This window comes from Schistocerca serialis, chromosome 11 (genome assembly GCF_023864345.2).
Source record: "Schistocerca serialis cubense isolate TAMUIC-IGC-003099 chromosome 11, iqSchSeri2.2, whole genome shotgun sequence".
NCBI lineage: Eukaryota > Metazoa > Arthropoda > Insecta > Orthoptera > Acrididae > Schistocerca > Schistocerca serialis.
The window spans coordinates 66,624,555-66,651,673 of NC_064648.1; the positions used below are offsets into that span (position 1 = coordinate 66,624,555).

At 38.0% G+C, this 27,119-nt stretch overlaps 2 protein-coding genes and 1 non-coding gene across 6 annotated transcripts in view; 2 read left to right on the top strand and 1 right to left on the bottom strand.

Moving 5' to 3' along the window:
• LOC126426672 (protein RCC2 homolog) overlaps positions 1-7,812 on the bottom strand; it is an 84,484-nt gene extending 76,672 nt beyond the window's left edge. The window contains exon 1 of the mRNA XM_050088565.1: positions 7,528-7,812. Within this exon, the coding sequence (XP_049944522.1) occupies positions 7,528-7,707 (180 nt within the window). The 5' untranslated portion in view covers positions 7,708-7,812. The remainder of the gene's footprint in view (positions 1-7,527) is intronic.
• On the top strand, positions 4,411-4,485 carry Trnat-ugu (transfer RNA threonine (anticodon UGU)). The gene has a single exon. It is a non-coding gene; the product is annotated as a tRNA-Thr (tRNA).
• A 526-nt stretch (positions 7,813-8,338) lies between the features above and the next one.
• Positions 8,339-27,119, top strand: part of LOC126426671 (zinc finger CCCH domain-containing protein 10-like) — a 173,916-nt gene continuing 155,135 nt past the window's right edge. For all 4 annotated transcript variants that reach the window (XM_050088562.1, XM_050088564.1, XM_050088561.1 and 1 more), the window contains exons 1-2: positions 8,339-8,539; positions 16,419-16,823. In XM_050088562.1, coding sequence (XP_049944519.1) covers positions 16,538-16,823 — 286 coding nt within the window. In that variant the 5' untranslated portion in view covers positions 8,339-8,539; positions 16,419-16,537. The remainder of the gene's footprint in view (positions 8,540-16,418; positions 16,824-27,119) is intronic.

Consider the following 27,119-nt stretch of genomic DNA (forward strand, 5'->3'; position numbering starts at 1 on the left):
CCAATCCTGCACGGTCCTGATAGTCTGAACAATATATGAGCAGGGTGGCTGTTCATGCTTGAGGGAGTGGGGTGGGGTGGGGGTGGGGGAGAAAGGTCCCCGACAGTTCCAGGTGTGAGGTGGAAGATGATGTCAGAAGCTGCTGATAAATTAATGGCGAGTGGGACAATGGGTGAGTGGGATACCACAATATTGACTTTTCTTTCCTCTCAACCGATATATACCCACAAAAGCAGTTTTAAAGTTTGATAATTTGTATGGAATAATATTCATATAATTAATGCATTTGAAAAATTAGGTATTTTGAAATATGTAATTTATAAAACTCATTTAAATTACATTTCAATGCTAGGTTAAAGATACGGAATTCCCCGAGATTTTATGAAATTCACTGAGATTTCACGGATTTTTATGTAGTTCCCTGAGAATTCCACGTCTCCAGAAGAACTGCCGCCCTGATATACTACAACTGCAAGGAGTGAGATAGACACCCGCCTTACGCAAACTGAAACTTTCTTAACACAACCTGAAAGGACCCTAATCTTAGATGGAGGTTGGAAAAACATTGCACATTGTATTTCCACAAAATACAATCAATCTTCCAAGCAGTAAAGGGTACAGTTGCAGTTATGTACGTCACATATCTATATTGCGGTCACTGTGTGGCCATTTACTACTCGAAATTAAGGCAGTCACTGGGCACAACTGTTTCTTTACAGGATCAAACCCGATACGACCAATCGTATTGGAAATGTCCCCCGCATAAGGCAAAATGGGTGTAGGCTGTGACCACTCAGTACTGTCACCACTCAACCTGCGCACAGTAGGTCGATAGCGCAACGACATCTTACCCGTCTTTCACTACACCCATTCTGACAAAAGATGACATCAGGATGGGACAACACAGCTGCCGAACTCTCAGGGTCTGAAATGATGTGGACCTTGTAAACCGAGGTACAAAGCACCCTTTCACACTGAGCCAAATAGTGACAACTATCAGCTTGTAGATACAATATAGTGTGAGTAGGTTCCCTACACACAGAATGTCCCAACATACCATCAACCTTCCACCTGACCAACACATCAAGGAGGGGACAGTGGCCATCCTTTCCACCTCCACCATGAAACAAATATTCGGGTGGCTCGAATTCAACTGTCCTAAATAGTGTTCGTATTCTCGCTGCTGTGAGGTCGAGCAACCTAAAATTTTTTTTAAAAACAGGCAAATTTCAAAGCCATTAACTAAGGAACGTTCCTCGATTTCCATTAACAAATTTACAATGACAACGGGCTTCCCATCGCAATTCCCTCTTTCAGCTCGCAGTACTTGACACTGAATTAAAGAATATACAGAAGTCAACACTTGCCAAAACAAGTTCGTTAATTCACACCAAACTTGACCTTAATTAACTGTAATGATTCAGACAGAGGAACACGAGTGAAGAGAGATACTCTTTTATAACATAATAGAATATCAGAGTCATTCAAATGTGCACCCTCTAATGGACATACGAGTTCTGAATTTAATGTCCACACTGACCAACTAGTGGGCTCAATGGAGTAGCAAGGCATTTTGTTACACGATATGTCAGAGCACCAATGTTACTTCACAACTGGATGAAAAGGAATCCCTTCTCTGTGGATCTTTGGAAGGCCATATAATCTAGGCGAAACAGCACAATAAATATTAATACTCTTCATAGTCTGCTTCGACAATGAACTTTTCTTCAGGAGGCTGTTAGTCTCTCTCTCAACATTTTTTGTGGGTTCAGCACTGATCCTGTAATACCCTGAATCAGATAGTAATCACTACATGTTTTTAATGTAATCGTGCTCGTCCAGAACAACTGCCGCCAGATCAGCTCTTAGTGAATGTAAAGCAGTGTTTACTGTCTGATACAGTGTATCACAGGATCATAACTGACTCCACAAAAAGTGTCTAGTGGAAGACTAACAGTCCACTGAAGAAAAGTTCCCCATCACAGGAGGGTACTGAGAGTTAATATTTATTTTGCTGTTGCACATAGGTTACACGACCTTCCAAAAATTCAAAAGTTAAGGATTCCTTTTCATCTGCTTGTGGGAAACACTGGTGCTATGGTATATCATGTAGCAAAACAATGTGCTACTCTGTTAAGCCCACTAATTGGTTAGTACAAGCATTACATTAAGAACACAGCATATTTCTTATGTCAATCAGAGACAATATATTTGAACTACTCCGATATTACATTGAGTTTTAAAGTATGTGAACTTTGAATGAAGTCTATGGACTTTTTGCCTTATGCAGGGAGCATTTCCAACAAGATCAGGTTTGATTCTATAGAGGAAACTTGTGCCCAGTAGCTGTATTCATTTCTAGCAGTAAATGGATGCACAGTGACTGCAATCTAGATATGCAATAAACATCATTGCAACCAATTACTGTCCCCTTTACTACTTGAAAGAGTGTGAATGCCATGTCTGGCATGATTAGTCTAATTGGGACTTGTTTTTAATGTTTTAACTTAAATTTCTTGCATTGAGGATAGCTACACGGTGACTGTACTCTAGATATGCAATAAAAATCACTGTGACTGCTCTACTCTTTACTACTCAGAAGACTGGTCATATTTTGCAGAAACATGACATGCAATGTGTTTTCTGAATTGCATCTAAGATTAGGGTGCTTTTAAGTTGCTCTGAAACCCTATCTTTTGGATTCCCTTGAACAGCACTTTACCTTGATAACGACAGAGCACTAACCTATCAATCGGCAGTTGTCGATGACGTTAACTGGTTGCATTTCCGTAAGTTATTTGAACACATTTACATGACAAGAGAAGCTCAGATAAACTTCTTTCTTTTCATCATTATCATCATTTTGTGGTGCAGGAGGAGGGGTGACATTGTGCGCTGCTGGACCCCTCGTCAGCACTGTCACTCTGAGGGAAACTTTGTGCAGATGTTCCCCATAGAATAAAACTAATTTGTGCTCTAAAAGACTCTAGGTTGTACTGAGTTTTCAACAAATGTCATAATTCAAGCATGCCTTTGCCACCCTACATAACAAAACAAGGTATATGTTGAGACTCATATTTAACAACTTATTAATGGTCTTTCAGAAATCTTTAACTGGTTGTGATTTATCAGAAAATAAATCGGGAAAAGGAAAATTGGCATTCTACAGTTCTACACCTATATCTCACAAGCCACCTTAAAATGCCATGTGGTAAGTCCACTAAAGAGACAGCTTACACTACACTCGTTCGTCCTCTGTTAGAATATTGTTGCGCGGTGTGGGGTCCTTACCAGGTGGGATTGACGGAGGACATCGAAAGGGTGCAAAAAAGGGCAGCTCGTTTTGTATTATCACGTAATAGGGAAGAGTGAGTGGCAGATATGTTACCCGAGTTGGGATGGAAGTCATTAAAGCAAAGACGTTTTTCGTCACGGCGAGATCTATTTACGAAATTTCAGTCACCAACTTTCTCTTCCGAATGCGAAAATATTTTGTTGAGCCCAACCTACATAGGTAGGAATGATCATCAAAATAAAATAAGAGAAATCAGAGCTCGAACAGAAAGGTTTAGGTGTTCGTTTTTCCCGCACGCTGTTCGAGAGTGGAATGGTAGAGAGAGAGTATGATTGTGGATCGATGAACCCTCAGCCAAGCACTTAAATGTGAATTGCAGAGTAATCACGTAGATGTAGATGGTGGGGGTATTCTGTGTACTACTGTCACTTCCCCCATTTCCTACTCCAGATGCATACGGTTTGCGGTACGAACAACTGCTGGTTAAGCCTCGGTGTTGGCTCGAATACCTCAAGAGTGTGGGATCTTCAATCCCAGGTAGGTAGGTTAGAGAGATGAAATGATAATTAAATGGACACCCTAGCTGCGAACAGGTGTTGATGTACTTCATTGGGGACATGTTGAAAATGTGTGCCCCAACCGGGACTCGAACCTGGGATCTCCTGCTTATATGGCAGACGCTCTATCCATCTGACCCACTGCGGGCACAGAGGATAGTGCGTCTGCAGGGACTTATCCCTTGCACGCTCCCCGCGAGATCCACATTCTTAACATGTCCACACCACTACATTCGTAGTGCGCCTAATAGATGTTTGCCCATCATACTCATTACTCGTGGCAGATTAATCTACCAAGTCCCATACGAGTTTGGGCATAGCGTGTGCGTTCGCAAAAGAAGGTCAATGGCCGGGAAGCCATATACTTTAACTATATATGACGATAGTATCTGTTCCCGAAAGAACAGTTACCGTGGATGACCATGCAGCTTTGCTAGAAATGAAATGATAATTAAATGGACACCCTAGCTGCAAACAGGCGTTGATGTATTTCATTGGGGACATATTGAGCGTGGGAGCGTGCAAGGGATAAGTCCCTGCGGGCGCACTATCCTCTGTGCCCGCGGTGGCTCAGATGGATAGAGCGTCTGCCATGTAAGCAGGAGATCCCGGGTTCGAGTCCCGGTCGGGGCACACATTTTCAACATGTCCCCAACGAAGTACATCAACGCCTGTTTGCAGCTAGGGTGTCCATTTAATTATCATTTCATTTCTAGCAAAGCTGCATGGTCATCCACGGTAACTGTTCTTTCGGGAACAGATACTACCGTCATATATAGGTTATAGAGCATAAAAATGAAATGGACAGGTTGAAGTCACATATATTGAAAATGAAAGAAGTGTGCTGGTAGAAGGCATAGGACTTATTAGATGAATATGAGGTTAGCAACACAAAAGTAAATAGATATTAAGTAAGGCAAGAATAGGCCAGATAATGAATAAGAAAACTGGAATGGGTAGAAGCTCCATTATTTAAAGACAAATTATTCAGTTGGTTAGCTGCAAATCACTTCAGGAATTTTATGACTGTAAAATATCATAGTCGTACCGGTTTGGAGAGTACAGCATAATTTCTTTAACTGAGTAATTTATGAAGCAATGTTTTCGTATTATTTCATTTTAAATATTGTATTTTACGGAAAACCAATAGTGACATATTGATTTTCAACCCATGTATGTTGTTGTTGTTGTTGTTGTTGTTGTGGTCTTCAGTCCTGAGACTGGTTTGATGCAGCTCTCCAACCCATGTATATGTGCTATATAATTTGTATATATGTAACTTGACTGTCAATTGCTGTAATAGCTAACCGACAATAAAATTTCATTCAATTCAATATTATAGATAGAGAAGAGGAAGCAAAGAAAGACTTAAGTCGAAACGAGGCCTCTGGAGTGGGTGATATTTCCTTAGAATTATTGAGATTTTTGGGAGAGCCAATAATGACAAAATTATTTCACCTGGTGAGCAAAATATGAGACAGGCCAAATACCTTCAGGCTTCAGGGAGAATGTAATAATTACAATTTCAAAGAAAGCAGGTGCTAACAGGTGTGAATACCACTGAATCACTATTGTTGGAAAAAACTGGCATAAATTATTTACATAAGTATGAAGAATGGAAAAATTTATAGAAGCCAACCTCGGGAAAAATCAATTTGGGCTTCAGAGAAACATAGGAACATGCATCACAATACTGTCTCTACAACTAACCCTGGGACATAGGTTGAAGAAAGGTAAACTTACATTTAAAGCATTTGTAGATTTAAAGTAAGCTTTTGACAATGTAGAATAGACTACCTTCGAAATTTTGAAGGCAGCAGGAATAAACTACACAGAGCAAAATTCTATTTATAGCTTGTATAGAGACCAGACTGCATTTCTAACAGGACATGAAAGGGAAGCTGTAATTGTAAAACGAGTGAGATGGGGTTGTAGCATATTCCCAATGTTATTCAATCCATTCACTGAGTAGGCTGTGTAGGAAACCAAGGAGTAATTTAGGAAGGTAATTAAAGTCCAGGGAAAACAAATACAAAGTTTCATGTTTTTCGATGAATTTCTGCATTTCAAAGTTTAGAACCTGACAGGAATCTTGGCAAAACAGTATGATCATGGTACTAGCATTTGCTGAACACATAACAGAACACTAATCAGTTGCTAGTCAGTGTTCTTTCTTACAGGTATACCAGAACCTATGGAATTAAAATGTTTAGCAGATACACAAAGCGCATATTTTCACTATGTTAATTCAAAGTTATGTAATTTAGTATTGTTTAAGAAATAAACTTTTAAAAATGTAGCCATTATTAACCTAAAATTTGATTTGGACACCACAATATTGTACTAGGTATTTTTTTCTATTTTAAGACTTACACAGAGCTGCCACTCCTCTTCATTACTCACAATTCATATACTAAATACATACTTGATGTTTGTTAAAACACACATCTGATACGTGTGATAGGCTTATAGTTTTTCATCCCATCAGTGGTCACAATGGGGTCCCACACTTCATTCACCACTAGAATAGTTTTTCACGAAGGCATTTCAACATAAGGAGGTCTTACATAAATATAACAAATATATAATCCATAAAAGACTCACAAAAATAAATGTGTAGATGATTTCTATAAGCAGGACACTTTTTCCACCACAAGGGGCGCACTGCAATTTATTCAAAATTAATTATCTTTCGTAATTACTGAAGTAGTTACATGTAACTTGTAAGCATAGTTAATTACACTGTGTGTGACGCTAATGAAATTTTCTATAAACGAGAATTAATTATATTATACAGTCTTGATTTGCGAATACTGTCTCGCATAATTGATATTGGTTACTAGTAAAACTAAAATCTGAACGGCTGTGCAATATTTTACCTAATCATACGTACGAAATAAATGCACAAATAAAAATAATGGCAATGAAATTGTTTACACTGTTACAGCCATAATGGTTTACTATTCAAATAATTGCACGTCTATGCATGGAGGTCAATTTTGACATTAAATACAAAAAAATGGATGAAGCTTCCTCGCAGGATAGAGATAAACGCTATGCAGTCAAAAACTCTGCAACAGGATCATTCAACTATCGTTTCCTATGCCATGCAACTATTTGTCTATACTAAACAGCGAAGATGACTGACAACTTAGCAAACAGTCCAGTAAAGATTTCTTACTGTGACAGCATGTTCCATTATCAACAGACACACTATATCCCTACGCTCCTCGCAACCACGAGATCTTCAAACTACAATAAAAATAAGCATATCGCAAGAGATGCTATGTGGGAGCATCACCGACTTCATTTTATTTCACTGCGTCGCTTCGTCTTATATTTAATTCCATGAATACCAAATAACTTCGAGAGCACACAAGCGAAACTACTGCAGTTTCGTCTCCCTCAAGTATATTTTCTTCAGTAATAATTAATATGTACGGCAGAAACAATAAGTATTTCGACATAACATGAAAATATATAAAACTAAAATACCCATTTGTTCAATTAGAGAAAATATCATATAATTTATTTCGTTTGTGACAATGTATTTAAAACGCCGCAGGCAACTTCTTTCTATAACAGGATCTCAGTTTACTCATACAAAAATCTGCTTACGCGTACTGCTTCAAACATGCTAAGTTCTCAAAATTATATGAACTTTGAAAGCATTACCTCTGTTTTATTAGATTCTGTAGCATCGTTTTCTGTGTTTGGTTTTTCTCCGTGGTCGTTTGGTGATGCAGCAGCTCCATTTTCGTCGCCTTTCACTTCAGTTTTCTCGGTGTTTTCGAGTTTAGTTTGCTTAACATCCCCCTCCACGATTACATCCTCAGCTTTACGCTTTGTAGACATGCTCACAGACTTTTAACGAAAAATCACATGAAAATTCTTCCCTGGTAAACAACCTCTTTTATCGATTTGGGTCGTCCAACTCTTTCTATTGTTCCGTAATGTAACTTTTTTTTTTTCACCCTCCCCACTACAACCAGTTTAGAAAAACATTTGCTCGTGAAGAAGTATCAATATGGCCCAACACTTGTTATGGGTTATTAAATTTTATTTTTCGGAAATGAAGGTGCTGAGCTATGTTTGGGTTCATAGGACTCATAATACGTGTGTTTCGTTAATTAACTGAGTAAATTTTCATTAAGAAACACGTTTCATATCAGTTATATGCCTTCAATTATAAATGAAGTCATAAACTTGTGTGCAGCAACTAGAGAAATATTCGTCTTCATCTGTACCTCGCATCTCAATTTGTATGAAGTTCTGACAATACATCCGTAGTTACACTTCAATTTTTAAATTTGTTTGCCGACTGTCTTGGATTAGTAATCTTAAATTGATTAAACAGCATACTTATCATTTTCTTTAAAAGATTTCTACTTCCGAATACATGTTTGTGGTTATTAGCTCGTTTTGTAATTCTTCCGCGGGTAAATTCGTGTCTGTTAAGTTTGTACCCGAGATGCCATTAGGTTAATGTAAAATGGCTGACGTTCACGATATAAGTTTAGCTATGTGTTTTTCTTAGTATATGCTGTATTTACAAATATTGGAGAGCTTCGTGTGTATAACAGTTGAGAAACTAACTAAATGCAAATTGTGTTTTACGGATTTATTAGGTTTTGGATGCGGATAACTGTAGAAATCAGTTTCGTGTTGGTGATGAGATACCCAGCACGTAAGTGTTGAAGAAATGCCGTAGCGTTGATTACAAAACTGGGTTGGCGTGTTTTGATTATTAGTAATATTCTTCATGTTACATAATTTCGTGTCTTCATAAATATTATGAAAACTAGTGTGAAACTTGTTCTCTCGTGATTTGTAAATTAACTGATATGTTTGCAGAATAATTATATATTCTTGGTAAGGACTTGGCTTAGGAATAGTAGGGTGAAGCTAGAGTTTCATTTATGTCATTAAATATTGTTAAATCTATGTAGGGGATGTCGAGGAATTGATATTACACCTTGAATTGTTTCTCTAAATGAACAATGTTTCATAAGCTGGGGAGACGGACTTGGCACGTCGCAATATGTATTAGACTTAAGTTCGGTTCTTTATGTTATAACCACGTTGGGAGCATCTTTTTCTGTAGCTGTTGTTTTAAAGTATATGTATAGGTGCGTAACATTTATCAAGGAAGTGGTTTGAGGCGCATTGGTGTGAAAGTAAAAATTTGGTGTTTGCAGTATGGTGATGTGGTAAGGGGGAGAATGCTACGAATTTTTGAGAGAGAAAAATTGCCACCGGAAATTTTTCAAACTTCTCTTCTAAATTAAAATGTACCTGCATCATTATGCCCTTCTTACATAGAAAAACATGAGCCCTGTGGTTTATTATTAGTTTTAGTAATTTATACATAAACATTCAAATAAATGTTGAAGATTGGCACATGACATTAGTTACTATCTTCTTTAAATTTACTGGTTTGAGTGAGTTCTCCTGTTTGTCATATTTAGTAAAGGCTTGTGTCTACAAAAACGCTCAGTAAGCACAGTGAGGGGCATTTCCCATTTTTTATTAGGCTACCTTATTTAACTTGGCAGGAATATGCAAGCATTTATTGTTTGTTTCTTGGCTTAAGTGCAGGAATACTGAATTTAGCAAATATAAGCTTAAAGAAGGAAATGTTTAAAAGCCACCTGTATTATTTTCATGTTTTTTTTAAAAAGAACATTTTTGGTTTGCGAGGCATGTTCATATTTTCAAAATGGTTTAAATTTGCCATTTTCATAGGAATAGTTGGACTAAAGGAGTCAGCTTCATCACTAGTAGGAGCGCTGTATTATAACTGGTGGAATATTTTTAATTTCCTTATGCAATAGACAGTTACATTTTGCACACAATATTTACATGATGATGACGTGAATAGTAGTATCTTTCAGATGCTTTTAGTAATGTGCTGGTGTATGCTTACTGCCTAAAATTCAATCAGACTGTGTGCAAAATGGAATTGTCACTTTGGACAGAAACTCGAAACTTAAATTGATGAGCCATGTAGTGACTCTTGGAAAACATTGGAAGCAGACTACTGTAAAGTAATAGGAGTTTGTAATGAAAATACATGTAGGGTGATTACTTGTTAAGTTGTTTAGGGATCCTCACATTGCACCATTCTGTGTTCGGTGTGTGTTTTTGCGAAATGGCCTGAGGAAGGTATACAAGCTTCTAGCCCATAAATATTAATAGTTAGTGAGTAGAAAATATAAAGTGAAAGATGACAAAATGTTGTGGCCAAGTTTAAGCAATTTTTCAGTGAATAATAGTGGTAAAGCTGCAAAATTTGACAAGATGGTTGAATAGTTTGCATTGTGCCCATTGTGTAAGTATCACGAGATGTGAGTCACTATTTTTGCTCTTGGAGACAAAATTAAGCAAATTAAAGTTACTCCAGGAATAACTCACTTTCAAAGCCTTGTTTCTTAAAAGGGATGTTAAAGGAATATTTCATTCATGCTTTACATATTTGCTACTTCTACTCTGATTGTAAATAATTATCCAGTAAAGTTTTGCGAGGGAATCACTGTCTGAGTATCATGTTTTAAGGCAGCATGCTTTTTTGGGAAGCAGTGGTAAATGGATCCTCAAATTCTGTTTGCCTTAAATGAAAAACAAAACATATCCATTGTTCTGAATTTTCCAGTACTTAAAAAGCAAATTACAAAACAGAAAAAAATCAAAGATAAATTTATTTTTATTGGTCACTTTTCATTCTGTTGCTCTGAGAATGGGAGTCTGATATAATTTTTTTTAAAAAAGAACTGGTAAATTGGATCTAACAATGCAGCAGTCATAGTAAAGTTTGGGAAAACGTTGTTACACTATAATGGAAACTCGTAAATATTGATTGTTGTTAGAGCTTCAGCTTTACCTAATGGAGATATTCAGAGGAGAACACTATGGAATATAGCCAAACATTCCCTCATATTCCTGGTTCCTCACAGTTAAGGGGAATAAAAAAATTTTAAGTTTCATGACTCACTTGAAATTTAATGTTGGATAATTCCGAAGCAACCTTAATGGAACACGTGTTCAAGATAACCTGTGTTGTGAATGTGATGGAATAACAGTAGAGGATATCAGTGACGTATTTTATTAATGTAAAATGTATACAAACCAGAAAATCATTGCCATACAAAAACCAATGTGATGTAATCAATTATCAGTACCAGCAACCATACCAACTCTCCTTCATCGTATTGTAGTTTTAGAATTAATTATGACATTCATTGATAAATGCATCCAAAACACTTAGAGATGGCCATGACCTTCAGGTCAAGAGCCACTATAACAAAACAAAAAATATTTGATGAAAACTGAAAATTTTTAACAGCAGTTAGTTCCCTTTCAGCTTCTCCTCTTATAAATTCAAAAGGTAATGAAACATAGTTTAAAATCTCATGTGAAATGCAAAGTTAATGAGAGAGAAAGGTTAATTAGCCAAGAGGCATCCACTAAAGGCTAAGAAATATTTGGAAGAAGAAAACTTCTGTTCATGATGAGAAAATTCAGACTATCCTGTTGGCACTAAGGAGAAAGCCAATTAAAAGAAAGTGTGGATGACTATGTTGCTGAGAGAGTAGTTAAAACATCTAGAAAGCTGGATTAGCAGTACCAGGGAAAAAGTAGGGGAAATTCTTTCTGATGTAGCAAAGAATGGAGTACTTGTTTTTTTTTTTTTCTGAGGATGATTAGTAGGGTCTGCCCTAACATGAATGAATGTTTGTCAGGATTAATGGAATAAAGTACAGAAATAAAAATGGTTGTTGCTAAGAAATTTGAAATAAATGTTCATGGCTTATCAAAGTAATCATGCCAAAGTTTGATTATGTAAATTCTGTGAGATCTCTGGATAAGGCGGTGTATATCAGGTTCCTCAGTGGTCTACTCAGTGTATGTTCCTACAATGCACAAGAATATCAAACTTATATTTGCTTGTAGGACAATTGACAAAAGACTACAGCATGTGTTTGGCAGTTTGCAGTACTGAAACAAAAATTCTTAATGTGATAGCTGTCTTAAAACAAATCCCGCCGAAAACACCTTGCTCCCGTTGAAAACACCTTACTTATCTGGGCAAGGACATTGATCGTGTGGAAACAGGGGACCCAGACAGATTATGCATTGTTTGAAACTTAACAATTGCAAATTGATTCAGGTGAATTGATTTTCTCTTGTTCAGGGAAGCTCTCAAAGCAGAAGAAAAATTTACTTCTTGATAAATTATACCTGATTGTTTGAGCCTAGTTCACAGAAAGTGCACACATTCAAATGTGTGAGAATTTTGTTTTTCTTGGGTGCTGCAGTCTAGTTTGTGTAGCTACTCATTTTACAGTGCTTCCAGTACCATCACATGAAGGGTTTCCGTTACTTGCAAAAAGAGACCGAGGTTGACAGACAGAGAGAGCAATAATGGACAGCATCCTGGACAATAAAGAGAATAATTCTCTGCACAATCAAGTGTTGCAATCGCATCACCCAGTTTAAGCCGCCGTCTTACCATTTTGAGAAACTATTTTGAATTTTTATATTCAGGTCAAAAGTTTTTTATGTTTTGTCACAAAATCATAAACTCCCTGGTGCTTAGTTTTAAGTGGTGCATTGTATATGTCAATCCATGTCTGTACCCCACAGTTTGTTCAGGATCGACAGCCTTGCACACATCAGTAAGTTGCGATAAAGTAAATTTCTTCCAGGTCAGCTCCCACATTGGTGCAGTGTATGAGCACTTATTGCAATACTCTACACAGCCTAACCCATTGGAAAAATTGTAATCCTTATCAATGATGCTGTTGACATCGTAAGTTTAATAGTGTGCTTCATTGTGCATGCGTGCGTACACACACACACACACACACACACACACACACACACACACACACACTCTCTCTCTCTCTCTCTCTCTCTCTCTCTCTCTCTCTCTCTCTCTCTCTGATTGGGTGATTGACATTGTGAAATTGAACAGTTCTTTCAAATAGTACAAAGATCTGTTGGGTTAGGCAAATAAAAGAACATTGAAAACTCTAGCAGAAATACACATTGGTATTGATTTTTAAATTGAATCAGAACTCAACATTTGTCGTCTGATATTTCTTCACTAGCTGCCAGCCAATTCTTGTATGTGGGAGATGCAGAAACTGCAACCCTCTATGCTTCACAAATTTCAACTCCCAACATATCTGGGCTAGCCACCGATTTGAATTCATCAAAGCAACAATAAAGGGTAGGCCCTACAGATGTCTTGGACTCTTTCTGATACCTCAGTCTGCGAGCTTGCCAAGTTAAATAATAATAATAATAATAATATATGGAGGAAACAGAAGAAAAATTTGGAAGTAAAGTTTATTGACAAACAATAAAAACTTTGAGGTTTGCCAATGACATTGTAATTCTGTCAGAGACAGCAAGGAACTTGGAAAAACCGTTGAAGGGAATGCATAGTGTCTTGAAAGGAAGATATAAGATAAACATAAACGAAAGCTACACAAGAGTAATGGGATATAGTTGAATTACAACAGTCGACGCTGAGGGAATTAAATTAGGAAATGAGACTGTAATAGTAATAGATGAGTTTTTCTATTGGGGCAGTAAAATAAGTTGCCAACGTAGAGAGGATATAAAAGTCAGACTGGCAATGGCAAGAAAATTGGTCGTGGAAAGTGTTAGGGTGTCTTTTTTGAAAGTGTTTGTATGGAGTGTAGGAAGTGAAACATGGAGGGTAAACAGTTCAGATGAGAAGAGAATACAAGCTTTCGAAATGTAGTGGTACAGAAGAATGCTGAAGGTTTGATGGGTAGATCATGTAAGCAATGAGGTGATCTGAACAGATTTGCAGAGAAACAAATTTGTGGCATAATTTGACTAAAAGGAGAGATCAGTTGATAGGACACATTGTGAGACATCAAGGAGACACAAGTTTAATTATGCAGGTTGTAGTAATTGTTCGCTGAAGAAGAGGCTTGTACAGCTCGGACAGCTGTACCAAACCAGTCGTAGGAATGAAGTCCACAGTATCACAAATATACACTGAAGGACTTTATAAGCATATTAATTTGATGATTGTTCCATTTTTATTAATATAAAGTTTTCTTCAGTTTAAAACCCATCTTTACGATTGCATGTTTTCTGAGATAGATGAAATACACATTTTTTCATAATCTGGACTTGTTCATGGTAAATGTTTAGAATCTACTGTGTGTGTGTGTGTGTGTGTGTGTTTTATTCCTTACAAAAAACTTTTTATAAGAAATATTTGATGGTCCTCAGCCAGCCTTTACACGGTAGCCTCACTGGTGCGCTTTGCCAGCACGTCTGGCTGCCTCTGGTAAATGAACCTACCGCCACACGGTGGCTGCTCAGCCGTCACAGTAGCAGCGTGCACGCTTCTCCCTAGGTGTGAATGGAATCACTCGTGTACACATGTTAATGGAAGTTCACATATGCCTCTGCTTGCTTGTGGAGGCACGTACAGTTGCACGGTGACTAGGTATTAGGACACAAATGTAAATGCACCTTAAGGGAATATGCTGAATCACTCTGTAAGTTTGTGGCTTGTCCTGAGCCCTGTGCCTTCTTTTCTGGTGGTCCATTTGTTTACAGTTGCCTCACTTAAACTGGAGGCTCGTGACAACAGTAGCAATATTCAGCTCTTTTTTATTGTGCCGCCAAACTGACGAATAATAGTTTTCCTGGAAAAGGGAAATGAAGACATGGCCAGTGATAGCACCATTGTGTTAATGCCCGGGAAACTGAAGGGGAGGTATTAAGAGTGTAGACCCTAGTATCTGTAAAAGTGGAATGCAGTTACGCTTTACACATCTACATATTACACATTTGTGTCTACGAGCTTGTACAGTGCAATAATTCAACAATGACCGGCATTTTTGTTTGACAATAGTTCTCGTACACTACCACTGCGAGACTATTTAGTTGCAGTTTAATGTGTACAAATATACCTATTGGCTCAGCAAACCACCTGCTGAAATTAATTTTTTTTAGAAATTTAATGTAGTATCATTTTTTAAAACTGCTTTGCCTCTTTCATGTGTGACTTATTTATTGTGGCAACTTTTAAAACTGAATCCCATAGACAGATCAGTTTTTCTCTGAATGCCCTCGCTAACCTCAAAACTCGAGTTCCGTAGGACAGCAAGTTTGAAGTTTCTACAAATTTAGTGCTTTTTGTATTGTTAATAATATCACAGCAATTCCTGCCTAAATAATATGTTTGTCCACACAGTTACGTGTCGAGTGCACCGTGCTCGTTCTGCTTCAGCGGGCGAGGGAACTCGAATCCTGTTATGCTCAGAATTGTGGTCCTCCTACCTTCTTTTGCACACAGTTGACTTTCTCAACTTTACATTTTGCATGCACATTGTCATTATAGTCCCTCCCCTCCTTCGTATCATCAGTAAATGTAATGACTTAGAGTAATTCTCGGTGGTATCGGGCAAGTTCGCGTCACCAGTGTGGCACGATACTTTGGCGAGGTGACTGCTCGCCATGTTTGGGTGTTCCTGGTAGCTGAATGTCTTCTGCTGGGCACTGCTTTTAGGGTCCCCCACTGCCTGCAGCCGGCTGGCTTTGGGTGTGGACCCGGTGCAGTGGTGGGGGAAGTGCAACGTGGGGTCTCAATTTGGTGTCCTCAGTCGTGCTACAGATGGCACCGGGCACAGGTCTCTGTCAAAGTTGTGACAGTGCGTCCTTATCCTCTTAAATTGCTGTGATGGAAGTGGATTTCCGTATAGACTGCTGCTGGGCTCTGATGCTCGAGGCTGGGTTCCAGGCCTTGTTTAATTGAAACTAGTGAAATAATAAAGGAAGCAATTTTCAATTAGGCGAGGCCTGGGACTCGGCTTTGAGCACGGTCAAAGCACAGTGGCAGCCTGCGTGGAAATCCGCTCGTGAGGCAGCAGTCGAAGAGGATGGCCGTGCACTGTCGTCATACTGCCAAAGACCCACATCTGGTGTCAGCCGCAGTGTGACTGACGACACTGGATCGAGTTCTCGTGTCGTGCTTCTTTCACCACTGCACCTGGCCTGTGCCCAGAGCCATCCATCTGGGGACTCTTGAGCCAAAATATCACCCAAATGATGCTACCTAACTGAATATCCGAAAATATTTGAAACTTTTCTGTGCCAGGAAAACCTAAAATTATTAATAATGTTAATGGCAAGCTGCCACTGCTGCCTGTGAAGGAATTTACTTCTTTTATGGGCTGTGACGTAGATGTGAAGGAAGAATGATCCAGTTCTGTGTATACAGAATTCCTTTCTTTCATGCCAGTTAATGATAACAAATAAATTGTTTGTGACCATTGATTGGAATTAAAGAAAGTCATTCCAGAATTTTGTGTATCTCATTCTGTGTTAGCTCTGAGAAGTAACACGCACATTACTTTCGACTGCAACACAGCTCTACCTTGCCCTGTGACCGTGTTATTTCCCACTACGGCCGAGTCTACAGCTCACTTTGTTGACTAATGATTAGTAAATAGTGCTAATAGACACCAGTAACTTTGACTATCCTCGTACTCAGTGCTTCTGTCCCGTTCCAGATGCGGGCCACGTAATACACGGCGGCAATCGATTATAGACGAGAGCAGAAGACGGCTCCATTAGTTTGTTACCAAAACTTTAGGAGAGGAGAGAGAGACCGGCAAAAGTGGCCGGTGGCATGAAATCGGATTCAAAGTCCGACGGCGGAGGTGGCGATATGGGAGACAGACGAGTGAGTATCGGCGACGACGACAGGCGCGAACGAGACAGGGACCGTGACGCCAGGGACCACCGTGACTCCGGAGGAGGACTCGGCGGCCGGAGACGCGGCGAAGACAGGGGCTCGGACGGAGATGCATCTGGTGGTGAGGAGAGCAGCGTGTGCCGCGACTTCCTGCGTTCGAATTGCAGGCGCGGGCGGCGCTGCCGGTATATCCATCCCGAAGGGAAGGAGGGGGAAGAAGGTAAGTGGGAGGAGGTGTGTCAGTGGTATTAATGGAGTTCCCGTATGTATAGGGCTCTCCTAATTATCAAGTTTCTACCTTGGCAGTATCACGATTACAGTAAATTATTTTCACACTATTAGTGATTATGGCAATGTGCTGTTTTCAGTTTATTACTCTGAAACCAATGTATAACACATGACTTACATCTTAAATTGTGTATTTGATAAACAAGTGAAAATTTCTAAAGTTTTTATTGCTTACAACGTTTTTGCTGTTTGTGCAGTAGTACTCCAATGTCACACGTGACATTTTTAATTTGTTGCCTCTTTACTACTAACTCTATTCATAACACAATAGCTAGATATACATGAATGGATTTTAGTGATGAGGCACAGAGATTTCTGGTGAGTTTTTGAAGACCTGCAATTCTTCCCTGTGTGTTAGTGGAGGCACAACCTTGAGAACATTAGCAACAGTTCTGGGAGCTGCTGATCCAGTCTCTCAGCAGGTACACACACACACACACACACACACACACACACACACACACAAAAGTGGATTTCTGTGAAGGGCTTTGTTCAGCCAAGTCTGAGAGTTTATGCTGAGCAAGTACGTATTGGTCACATAAGGATTGTGAGGATAAGAATAGAATAATTACTACACGCACAAAGACATTCAAACAACCATTCTTCCCACTCTCCATATGTGAATGGAATGGGAAGAAACCGTAATAACTGGTACAATGGGATGTACACTCTGCCACGCAACTCATGACTGTTTGCAGGGTATAGTGCAGATGCACTTCCTCTCATGAAAGTACTGGTTATTACATAAGTTATAGCTTTATATATCAGCTTCATGATGAAGTGCCTGTCATTTCGTTAATGGTTATAGTTATTTTGATATTTTGCATATAAGTAAAGCAGTGCTTGAATATAAAATATTTTGCAATGAAAAATAGGGGTCACTATGAATTTGTGTTTGGTGCATATGAAATTTAGCTAACACAATGAATTTTTCTTTATGCTTGGGAAGAGGTCTCTGTCACCAATCATGAGGAAATGAAATACTCATAACATACCTCATTACTCACTAAAGGGTTGAGATATCAAAACAACATTTTGGCAAATAACAGTCTCCTCTTTGAGTGCTATTATGGCATTTGATAAACATTTAGAACAATCTTATCTACTGCGATATAGGAGTAACTGCAGACTTTTGCGACAGAATGATGTAATTTTTTAAGTCGTCGATAGATTGTGAAATGCGAATTAGTGTGGGCTTTGCAACAAGATAAGTGAAGAAATTACACTTTGGTATTTATACCGAGTATGTGCTTTTTTTTTTGTAAGCTTTTGACCTGATTTGTCCTCATTTCCTTGTTTAATAAACACTGTTTCAGTATCTTATTACAATTGCAACTGCATTAGCATGTTAGTGAGGTAACATTGTGTAAAGTCCACTTTGTTCTGTCAAAAGAAGTAAATTTTATCATGGCAACCAGAGAAATGTAGGTGATACTCGAAATTCGCCACAGAGAAATGTGTGGTTTTTGGGTGATAGCAAGTTTCAGTTGCTACAACTATTGAAATGAGATGCACCAATGACCACATCAAAAAATTTGTGCTACAAAATACCTTGTTGTAAAATTTGACAGATTGACATTATGCAAACAAGAATGTAATAAATAAAAATAAAGTAGGTCATACAAGGAGATGGTTGAAACATTTATAGACACTATTCCCACTGTGAATTAAAGTGTTATAAAAACTAACAACAGTGCCAAATAAGGTAATACCTCAGAAAGATGCAAGCAGACAGTGTTTCCTGAGACGAGCAAAAATCAAACGTAATATATCGTAAATAGCATCAACATGTGTTGTAAGGAACTATTTTTAGATGCGGGAAGCAAGCCAGATTGTAAATGTGTTTCATTACAGCCCACTGATGATACATTATTTTAATAAAGTGAAATGCATTTGATGAAAAAATACGCGTTTTGTTTTAGCTGCAATGTTGGATTTAAAATAACTATAATAATTTCATAAATAATCTCAGAGAAGGAAGGTCTCTTGAAAAATGTGTCGAAGGGGGAGGGGGTGAGTTGTATAAATCAACACTATAATGAGTGCCAATAAAATGTTACTTGTACTATGTTCATTGCTGTAGGCTATTACCCGTACCAGATTATGTCCTTTATTTTACAGGTATTACAGATTACTGTAAAAAGGCTCAAACAGCCAGTGACTGCCACAAATGCTTTGCTAGCATCTCCCCTACTTTCTCTCGAAGATATAAATTACTTTCAAAGTGCAAAAATATGGTACAATAAATAAAGTACCTATAAAATGCCTCTCTGTACAGTGTATTTGTGGTTAGACACAGTCGCAACTCTCGAAATCTGTCGCCCGTGGCACCTTTCCAATTGGAGTGTGCACGGCAGTCCTGGGTCTGCGGGTAAATCGCAAAAATCCACTGATTTGCCTCAGCACGAGAAAGGTCTCAGCCTGCGGGTAGATCAGAGAGCTGGATCCAATTGATGGCGACTACACATCAGTGGAAAACCATGGGCCTCAGATTGGCGGGCCATATCTGCCGGGCACCTGTATAACTGGCTCGTGGCAGAAGTGTGCTTACGCATGGCCAGCTATTTTGCCAACAGTGTCCGGATATACCACTGAACATATCTGTAAAATAATTCAATGTAAAAGTTCAGGGGATAAGATGTATAAATATTTGTTAAAATACTTCTTGCTTACATGCTTAACATCAAATGTTAACACTAGACCCACTTACCGGACAGTTTTGTCCCATAATAAAAGTTTAACCCCACATCCCCTGTAATAGTTTTTGGAGGTGATGAGAATTCATGAATTCTAACATTTCTTAGCCTAGTTCATTGTGAAATAAAAGTCAGTGGCATCAATTCTGCAGTTTTTGAGAGAAGATAATAAATGCCTAGAACCGGTAGAGTGACATTCGTGTTCCATTGAATAAAGTCATTGTTGTCAACTCAAATACATTGCTGGTAGCCTTTATTGAGTCTGTTGCTGCAGTGTAGATATGAAACTGTAATTGTGGCCGCTTTTATCAAGTAAAACTGTATATAAATAGAATAAACAGACCATGTGAAGTAGTGCCACGTGGTTGTTTGTCTCGGGGAGGATGAACAGATGTCTTCTTCGATAAATAACGGTGGAAATGTTGATTCGGGAATATGTAGACAGTATTTCAACAGCTTCTGATTATGGTGCAAACTCCAGTAAGGTGAGTCAAGGAACGGCAGTGAAGATTCACATGAATTTCCAATAGTGGAAATGCCAAGAAATAAAACGTGTCTGAAATTGCATATTTTTGTTTTCCCAGTTTTCAATGTAGCTGTGTTAATTCCATCAAAAATACTCGTTTCACATATCTCTATGTACTGCTTCATCCAAAGGGCAACCAAATTGTAATGTTACAGGTGAACAGGTGGTTATACCACAATGCTTCATGGTAGTGAAGGCAGTGCTGTTTACGGTTGGCATTTTGCAAGCTGACACTGATGAACAGAGTGCAGCTAAAGCTAAGTAATGCAGTATTGACCCACACACATGCTGAAAGGTGATATAATTCAGGTAAAATATTCTGTCTGACTAATATGATTTTTCAGTACAGAGCTCCTGATGGTATGAAGTGAGAATTGGTTCCTACTAATATTGGAACTCCTTTGAAGTGTGGACAGCAAAATGTATTGATGGGATTCAAAACGTGTACATTCCTGGTCCATATATTTCTGTAGATGAGCAGTTGTTTCCAACCAAGTGTCGATGTTCGTTTCCTCATCTTTTGGATGCAGAACCTAATGAGTATGGCAGAAATACTAGATCTGTTGATAAAGATTCCAAATGTATGCTCAGTTCGGTAAAGATGAAATTCATCCAGCCTAGTGCACGAAGAAAGCTCAGAAGGATATATACAAGGCCATAGCTTTCAAAAATATCAATATGATCCTTATAATGTGTCATGAAGAACCCAGGAAAGAATGGAATAATTCTCAGTTCTTTGCATCAAGATTTTGACTTTACTGTATTTCTATAAAAATACAAGGTTCTGCCAAGATATTACAAATAATTAACAATCACGTATTTGCATGTTAAATTTGATGCGGTGGAAAAGCATGAAAATATATCATGTTCAGATTTAAATAAAATAATAGACAACTAGAGTAACTACTTACTACAGAAAAAATCATCCTTTAAAATAAAAAATACCAAGAACAAGCAGTAAAAGCATTTACTAACGGAGGGACATTATGGCCCTGATGGCAGTTTGGAAAAAAAAACTGGCATTTCTAGTGTTAAATGCACTAACTCGTTTGTAAAGTAATCAGACATTTGAAGCTGTTTGATACACGGGAGTTAGATTGTTTAAAGACTCAGGCTGCGAGATTTACTGGTACAAATGCAACACAATGGATTAAAGTATGATCCCACAAATAAAGAAAGACACATGAAACACCACATGCCTGTGATGAAGTTTAGTGTGTGCTGTATCTGATTATATAACAGTATTATGATGATCTCAAACTCACCAGCGAAAAGTATTTAATAATTAGGCACCATGTCCTGCCTCATAGAGATAGGTATGATCGGCTTGGCAGCGGTAGCCATTGCTGGCAGATCTTTCAACTGTCAAGTCAATCTGAGAAGAACAGCATTCTGTGAAATAGATTGTGAATTTTTTTGCTTATACACATACACTGATATGGTGCTAGTGTTGACTAAATGGTTGACAGTGTGGAATGTTCTCAATAGTTTGCTATGCCAGTAGTTACAAAGAATAACTGTTGAGTCCATCAACACTTCAAAAAATCAGGATAGGTAAATGGCTAAACATAACACAACAAATCATGCAGTATGTGGAAAAAACTTTTTTTATTAGTGTGTTTTATAAATGACATTGTTTTGAAAAGGATAGGTTGCTACTCACCATATAGGTGAGACATTGAGTCAATGTGTATATGTTGTATAATTCAGAAGGCGGCCTTTTGGCCGAAAGCTTATTTGCTTAACAGTCTTTTTGTCGTGCGTGTCTCCGATTCAGCGTCTCCACTGTACGGTGAGTAGCAATCTATCCTTTTCATAATATTGTGGGGAGTCCACTTGCATGTGTCATGTCTGAAATTTTTATAAATTCTCTGGAATTGGTTTTTTTTCTGAAATTACCCAGAATTAGTGAACATCATCATCTTTTATGCGAGATACATGGATGACATTCTCCTACTGGTTAATAACTCTACAGAAGGAATAAAGCAAATGTTCACAACGTTTAACAGTCTACATGAAAAAATAAAATTCACACAAGAACTGGAATCAGCTGATAGATCACTAAATTATCACGATTTAACGTTGACTATTAAAGATCTTTAATAGAGTTCAACATATTCCGGAAGGCAACTTTTTCAGACATCATCATCCCGGCCGATTCAGCCCACCCCCGAGCACATAAAATGGCGTTTTTCTATTCTAGTATCCATCGGGCAATTTCTATCCCGTACTTATGAAATAATATTTAAATGTTTGCCTAAAACAAGCCACGTCTTAAGTCAACTTTATACAACTTGATGCATAACCATAAGGTTTTGTCACTTCTATTAAACAAGCTGTAGCAAATTCACTTTAAGCCCGTCGTACGGGCCTCGTCGTCTGACTAGAGACTGCGGACTGCGAGGGCTTCGCTGTCTGCGTCTGCCTCACGGAGGGCGGCGCGCATGTGCGAGACGTATAGAATCGTACTCTTTTTACGCACGCGTCAGATAACATTTTTGCTATAAATTAATTTTATACTTCACTATTGTAAGTTAATTGCTGTATCCAGCATGACTACGTTTTACATTCTACTACAGAACCTTATAAACTGACCACCAAATCTCGTATGAACATCTGTGGGAAAGGTTCTATAATTACAGAAACTGTAATGGTCACATGCATTATGAATTATTGTAAACCTAATATAGGCTGGAAGCCTTCGAAGTATGCCCTATTTTTTAGATACAGTTGATCGTTCAGTAAATTGCCTCTATTTGTAATTAGGTGTGCATAAATTTGTAGTTCCTCAAGCATGTCGAGTCTGTAGCCCTTAACTCCATGATGTAGTAGCTCTGTGTCACGTAAAGGCTTAGGTGTATGAGCCATTTGCACCAGGTGTTCCGCAAAGGCTGACCCTGTGTTCCTACAACCTTTATTGGAAGATTTTCTTTAAACCTTACTGCTATAACTCTGCCTGTTTGACCTATGTAATAACACGGGCAATCATCACACATAATCTTACATACACCTGATTTCGCTGACTTATCACAGTCTTTCTCAAGGGTATGAACCAAATTTCGCTTTAAACTATTACTCGTCGAGAAGGAAATTTTAAAACCTGAGTTTTTCGACAGGCGCCCTATCTTGTAGGGGACATTACCTATATAAGGAACCGACAACAATTTCTTGGTCTGATCTTGGATTTGAGTATTTGTGTTTACTAAGGTTGTCGTCCTTTTTCGCGTTTTCTTGTGATATAATTACCTCACTATCTTTGGATCGTAGCCATTATTCTGTGCAATACTCTCGAGAATTTGTAATTCTTTTAAGTACTACACGTTGCATCCTGTAGGATGACCATATCTAATATAATTTACTAGCACATTATTATATTAACTTTTTGCAGGTTCTGAAGAAGACATTATTACTAACATTGAAACCTAGGTAAACGTAAAGTTAACTTGCAACTGTAGGCTGTATATTCTTATATAAACAATACCAGTTGCTGTCACTGCATAAAAATGTTAAAAATTATGACATAATAATGACTCAATAATGGGAAAGAAAAAAACAAAACAAAAAAATGAATTAATAACAGATGAACAAAGATTTCAGGTGGAGAAAGAATGACAGGAAGAAAAATGAAAACAACTGAAGAAGTTGATACTATCAAAATTATGTGACAAAGGAATGGCATTAAAAATTACATTTAAATCAGTTAATTGAATAAAAATGATCAGTCATTTTGATTAGAAAAACCACTTACTGCACTCAATGAGATTCAAACCTACATGCAAAACCATTGTATCCATTACATCATGCGACCACTCCATGCAATGCAAATTTTTTAACGCTATTGAGTATCACACTAAATTCAGAATTCCCCCCTCCCACAATCAGTCACTCGCAAACAAGGACCCACCTGGGTGTATGGCTACAGTGTGTGATACCTGGAATCTTAACCTACATTACCATATAGGTAGTTTCAAAAAGGTGATCACACTGTTGGGGAGCTCTCTTTGTAAAATCATATGCAACATATGACTTCCAGTTCAAGATTTTGGAACTACAAACATCTAAGAATTTAGAAGCTTCTTTTACATTTAAGTATTATTTCCATTGGGTTGATCAGGCTTTGTGCAGTGCTGAATCGCATACACTATGTTTTATCTGATTTCACTGACAGTCCATTTGCAAGAAATCGGTTATTAATTTTCAAGAAAATATATTTTACATTTTCAAGTACTGAAGATTATCTATTAGACATGATTACAATACTTTCACCATAAGCAAAGAGAATTGTGGATGGGCATTTATGTACAGGGTGTTTCAAAAGTATTTGTTATCAACTTTGGGAACAGGTTCCTTACACTCAAAAAAGGAGAAATGTTTGTATAAACATGGCAGAAAATCCTTCGTTTTTGAGTTAATGATTAAAAGTCGAAGTTCAGTGGCTCTCCAGGTACAACTGAACAACTTCGCTTATGTATGCACATGTTTTACTCACTATATCATAGATAGTGTTGTTGCCAGAGACTTGTTTACATTGTCTGTCTTCAACTTTTCCATTGTGTACATGTATTACAGATAGTGTATGCTCCATTCAAACATGGAAGGGTATTCATTTTGTGAGCAGGCGTATGTGATTGGCATGTACAGCCACATGAATGGACACAAGCATGGTGTACACGTCTCAGGAAATCTGAAGAAAAACCAGGAATTTTTCATTGTTCTAATTTTCAGTTAGTGTAATTTTGACTGGTAAGAACTGATACTCTAACAAAGAATTTTAGATTTGACTGCTACTACATAATAACACCGCAGTAATAAAACATAAATTAGATAATAAGACCAAAATAAAACATGAGTTGCAAAGAAAATTTGCTGTTTACAGCATCGAAATTCAGTGGACACGCAGATGTCAGCCACCAACAGTATGTGTCAAAGGCTTTAGGATGAAGACTAAGCGGTACTTCAGAACAACACACTACCTATGTCGAGTGTGACATTACAACTCTTTACATTTCCAACAAGTAATGGGAAAGTATTATGAATGGTGGTCTGAGAAGTTACTTTCAAAGTAAATTTCCTTTTACACAAGATGATTTATGTTGTGTGTGAGAATGCGGGATGAATTTCTTCAATGATGGAGCATTTGACTCTCATTCTAAACAATGCTTTGTGGACCAGCTCCTTAAAAAAAAATTTGGTCTCAGAAGACCAGCAATTTATGCCTTTTTTGTTTGATATATCTTGAAGGAGAGCACAGGTTAAGAGAGACCAAGCTTCAAGGTTAGTTTTTCATATTTATTTTAGGTCTTTCATAGATTATAAAATATGTAATAACAATGGCAAAAACTATAATTCATCTTAAAAAAATTTGCGAGGTGAGCTCTTGATCAGTTTCTCTCGTAATTGGCTTTGTTATGGAAAAGTCGAAGGGCTTGATGGAACATGTATTCAGCCAAGTAACCCAAGAAATGTTCGGTGCACAGCAGTGAAATTTATAATAGTGCTTATCAGAAATATTCAGTTGCTGCAGTTTGCTCCTATGATCCAGCATAACCACAGCCTTGAGAATGGGGGGAGGGGGGTGTTATGTGCTATTTAACAGTGATGTTGCTATTGGCTGAATATGTCATGCTCTGTATATGTGCTGTCATTGGCTGGCAAGATCACAATCTTAATTTTGGTGCTTTCAAAGCTACTACCATGCTGTATTTGGTGAAATTTATATTTGAACTTTTGTAATATGAAAATATGTTGTTTACATGGAGCTGTGCAACAAAGATCTTTTGGCAACTTCACTGTTAGATTTTGTTTTTTTGCTATTATACAAAGACTTGTGTGATGTATATTTGTGACACCAATATTTGAATGAAACAGTTTGAAATATAACTTACCTCTGTGTTCCCCTTTAAAAACCAAATGTACGTTGTTAAAATGCCATTTTTATATAATATTTCTGTAATAGAGGTGTCAAATGTACAAGAAATGATGGTTCTTGTATGCCACTTTGTTACTAGCATCATATAATCTAAATAAGATTTAATGAGGTAAGTAGCGTAAAGATGTACATTTGCAGCATTGTAGCGAGTATAATTGATGTTACAATTACCAAAAATGAACTGAAGTATTTGAAATGGGTTAAATTTTAATGTTAGCCTTGTCTTGGCCTTTAACATAATTAAGGAAAATGACTGGGATACTGATAAGTTAAATACAAATAATTAAATACAGTGGTCAGGAAGAATAAGAACTGAAAGAGAATGCTGAAAGCAGGGTGAAGGGGAAACAAAATGAATTGGAAAATGAAATTAGTTAAATATTTTTGAAAATAAAAAAGTTCACTTGAAAGGTAACACTTGGCATGTTAATCCAAAGATCCCCCCCCCCCTGCAGAGTTTGGGGTGGTTTCGAAGGGAGTTGCAGAGTATTTAGACAGAATTTCAATAGCTCTAACGTAACTAATAAGTTTAAAGTGCTGGCAGGTCGACAGACACACAAACATACACACAAAATTCAAGCTTTCGCAACAAACTGTTGCCTCATCAGGAAAGAAGGAAGGAGAGGGAAAGACGAAAGGATGTGGGTTTTAAGGGAGAGGGTAAGGAGTCATTCCAATCCCGGGAGCGGAAAGACTTACCTTAGGGGGAAAAAAGGACGGGTATACACTCGCGCACACACACACACACATATCCATCCACACATATACAGACACAAGCAGACATATTTAAAGACAAAGAGTTTGGGCAGAGATATCAGTCGAGGCAGAAGTGCAGGGGCAAAGATGTTGTTGAATGACAGGTGAGGTATGAGTGGCGGCAACTTGAAATTAGTGGAGATTGAGGCCTGGTGGATAACGGGAAGAGAGGATATATTGAAGAGCAAGTTCCCATCTCCGGAGTTCGGATAGGTTGGTGTTAGTGGGAAGTATCCAGATAACCCGGACAGTGTAACACTGTGCCAAGATGTGCTGGCCGTGCACCAAGGCATGTTTAGCCACAGGGTGATCCTCATTACC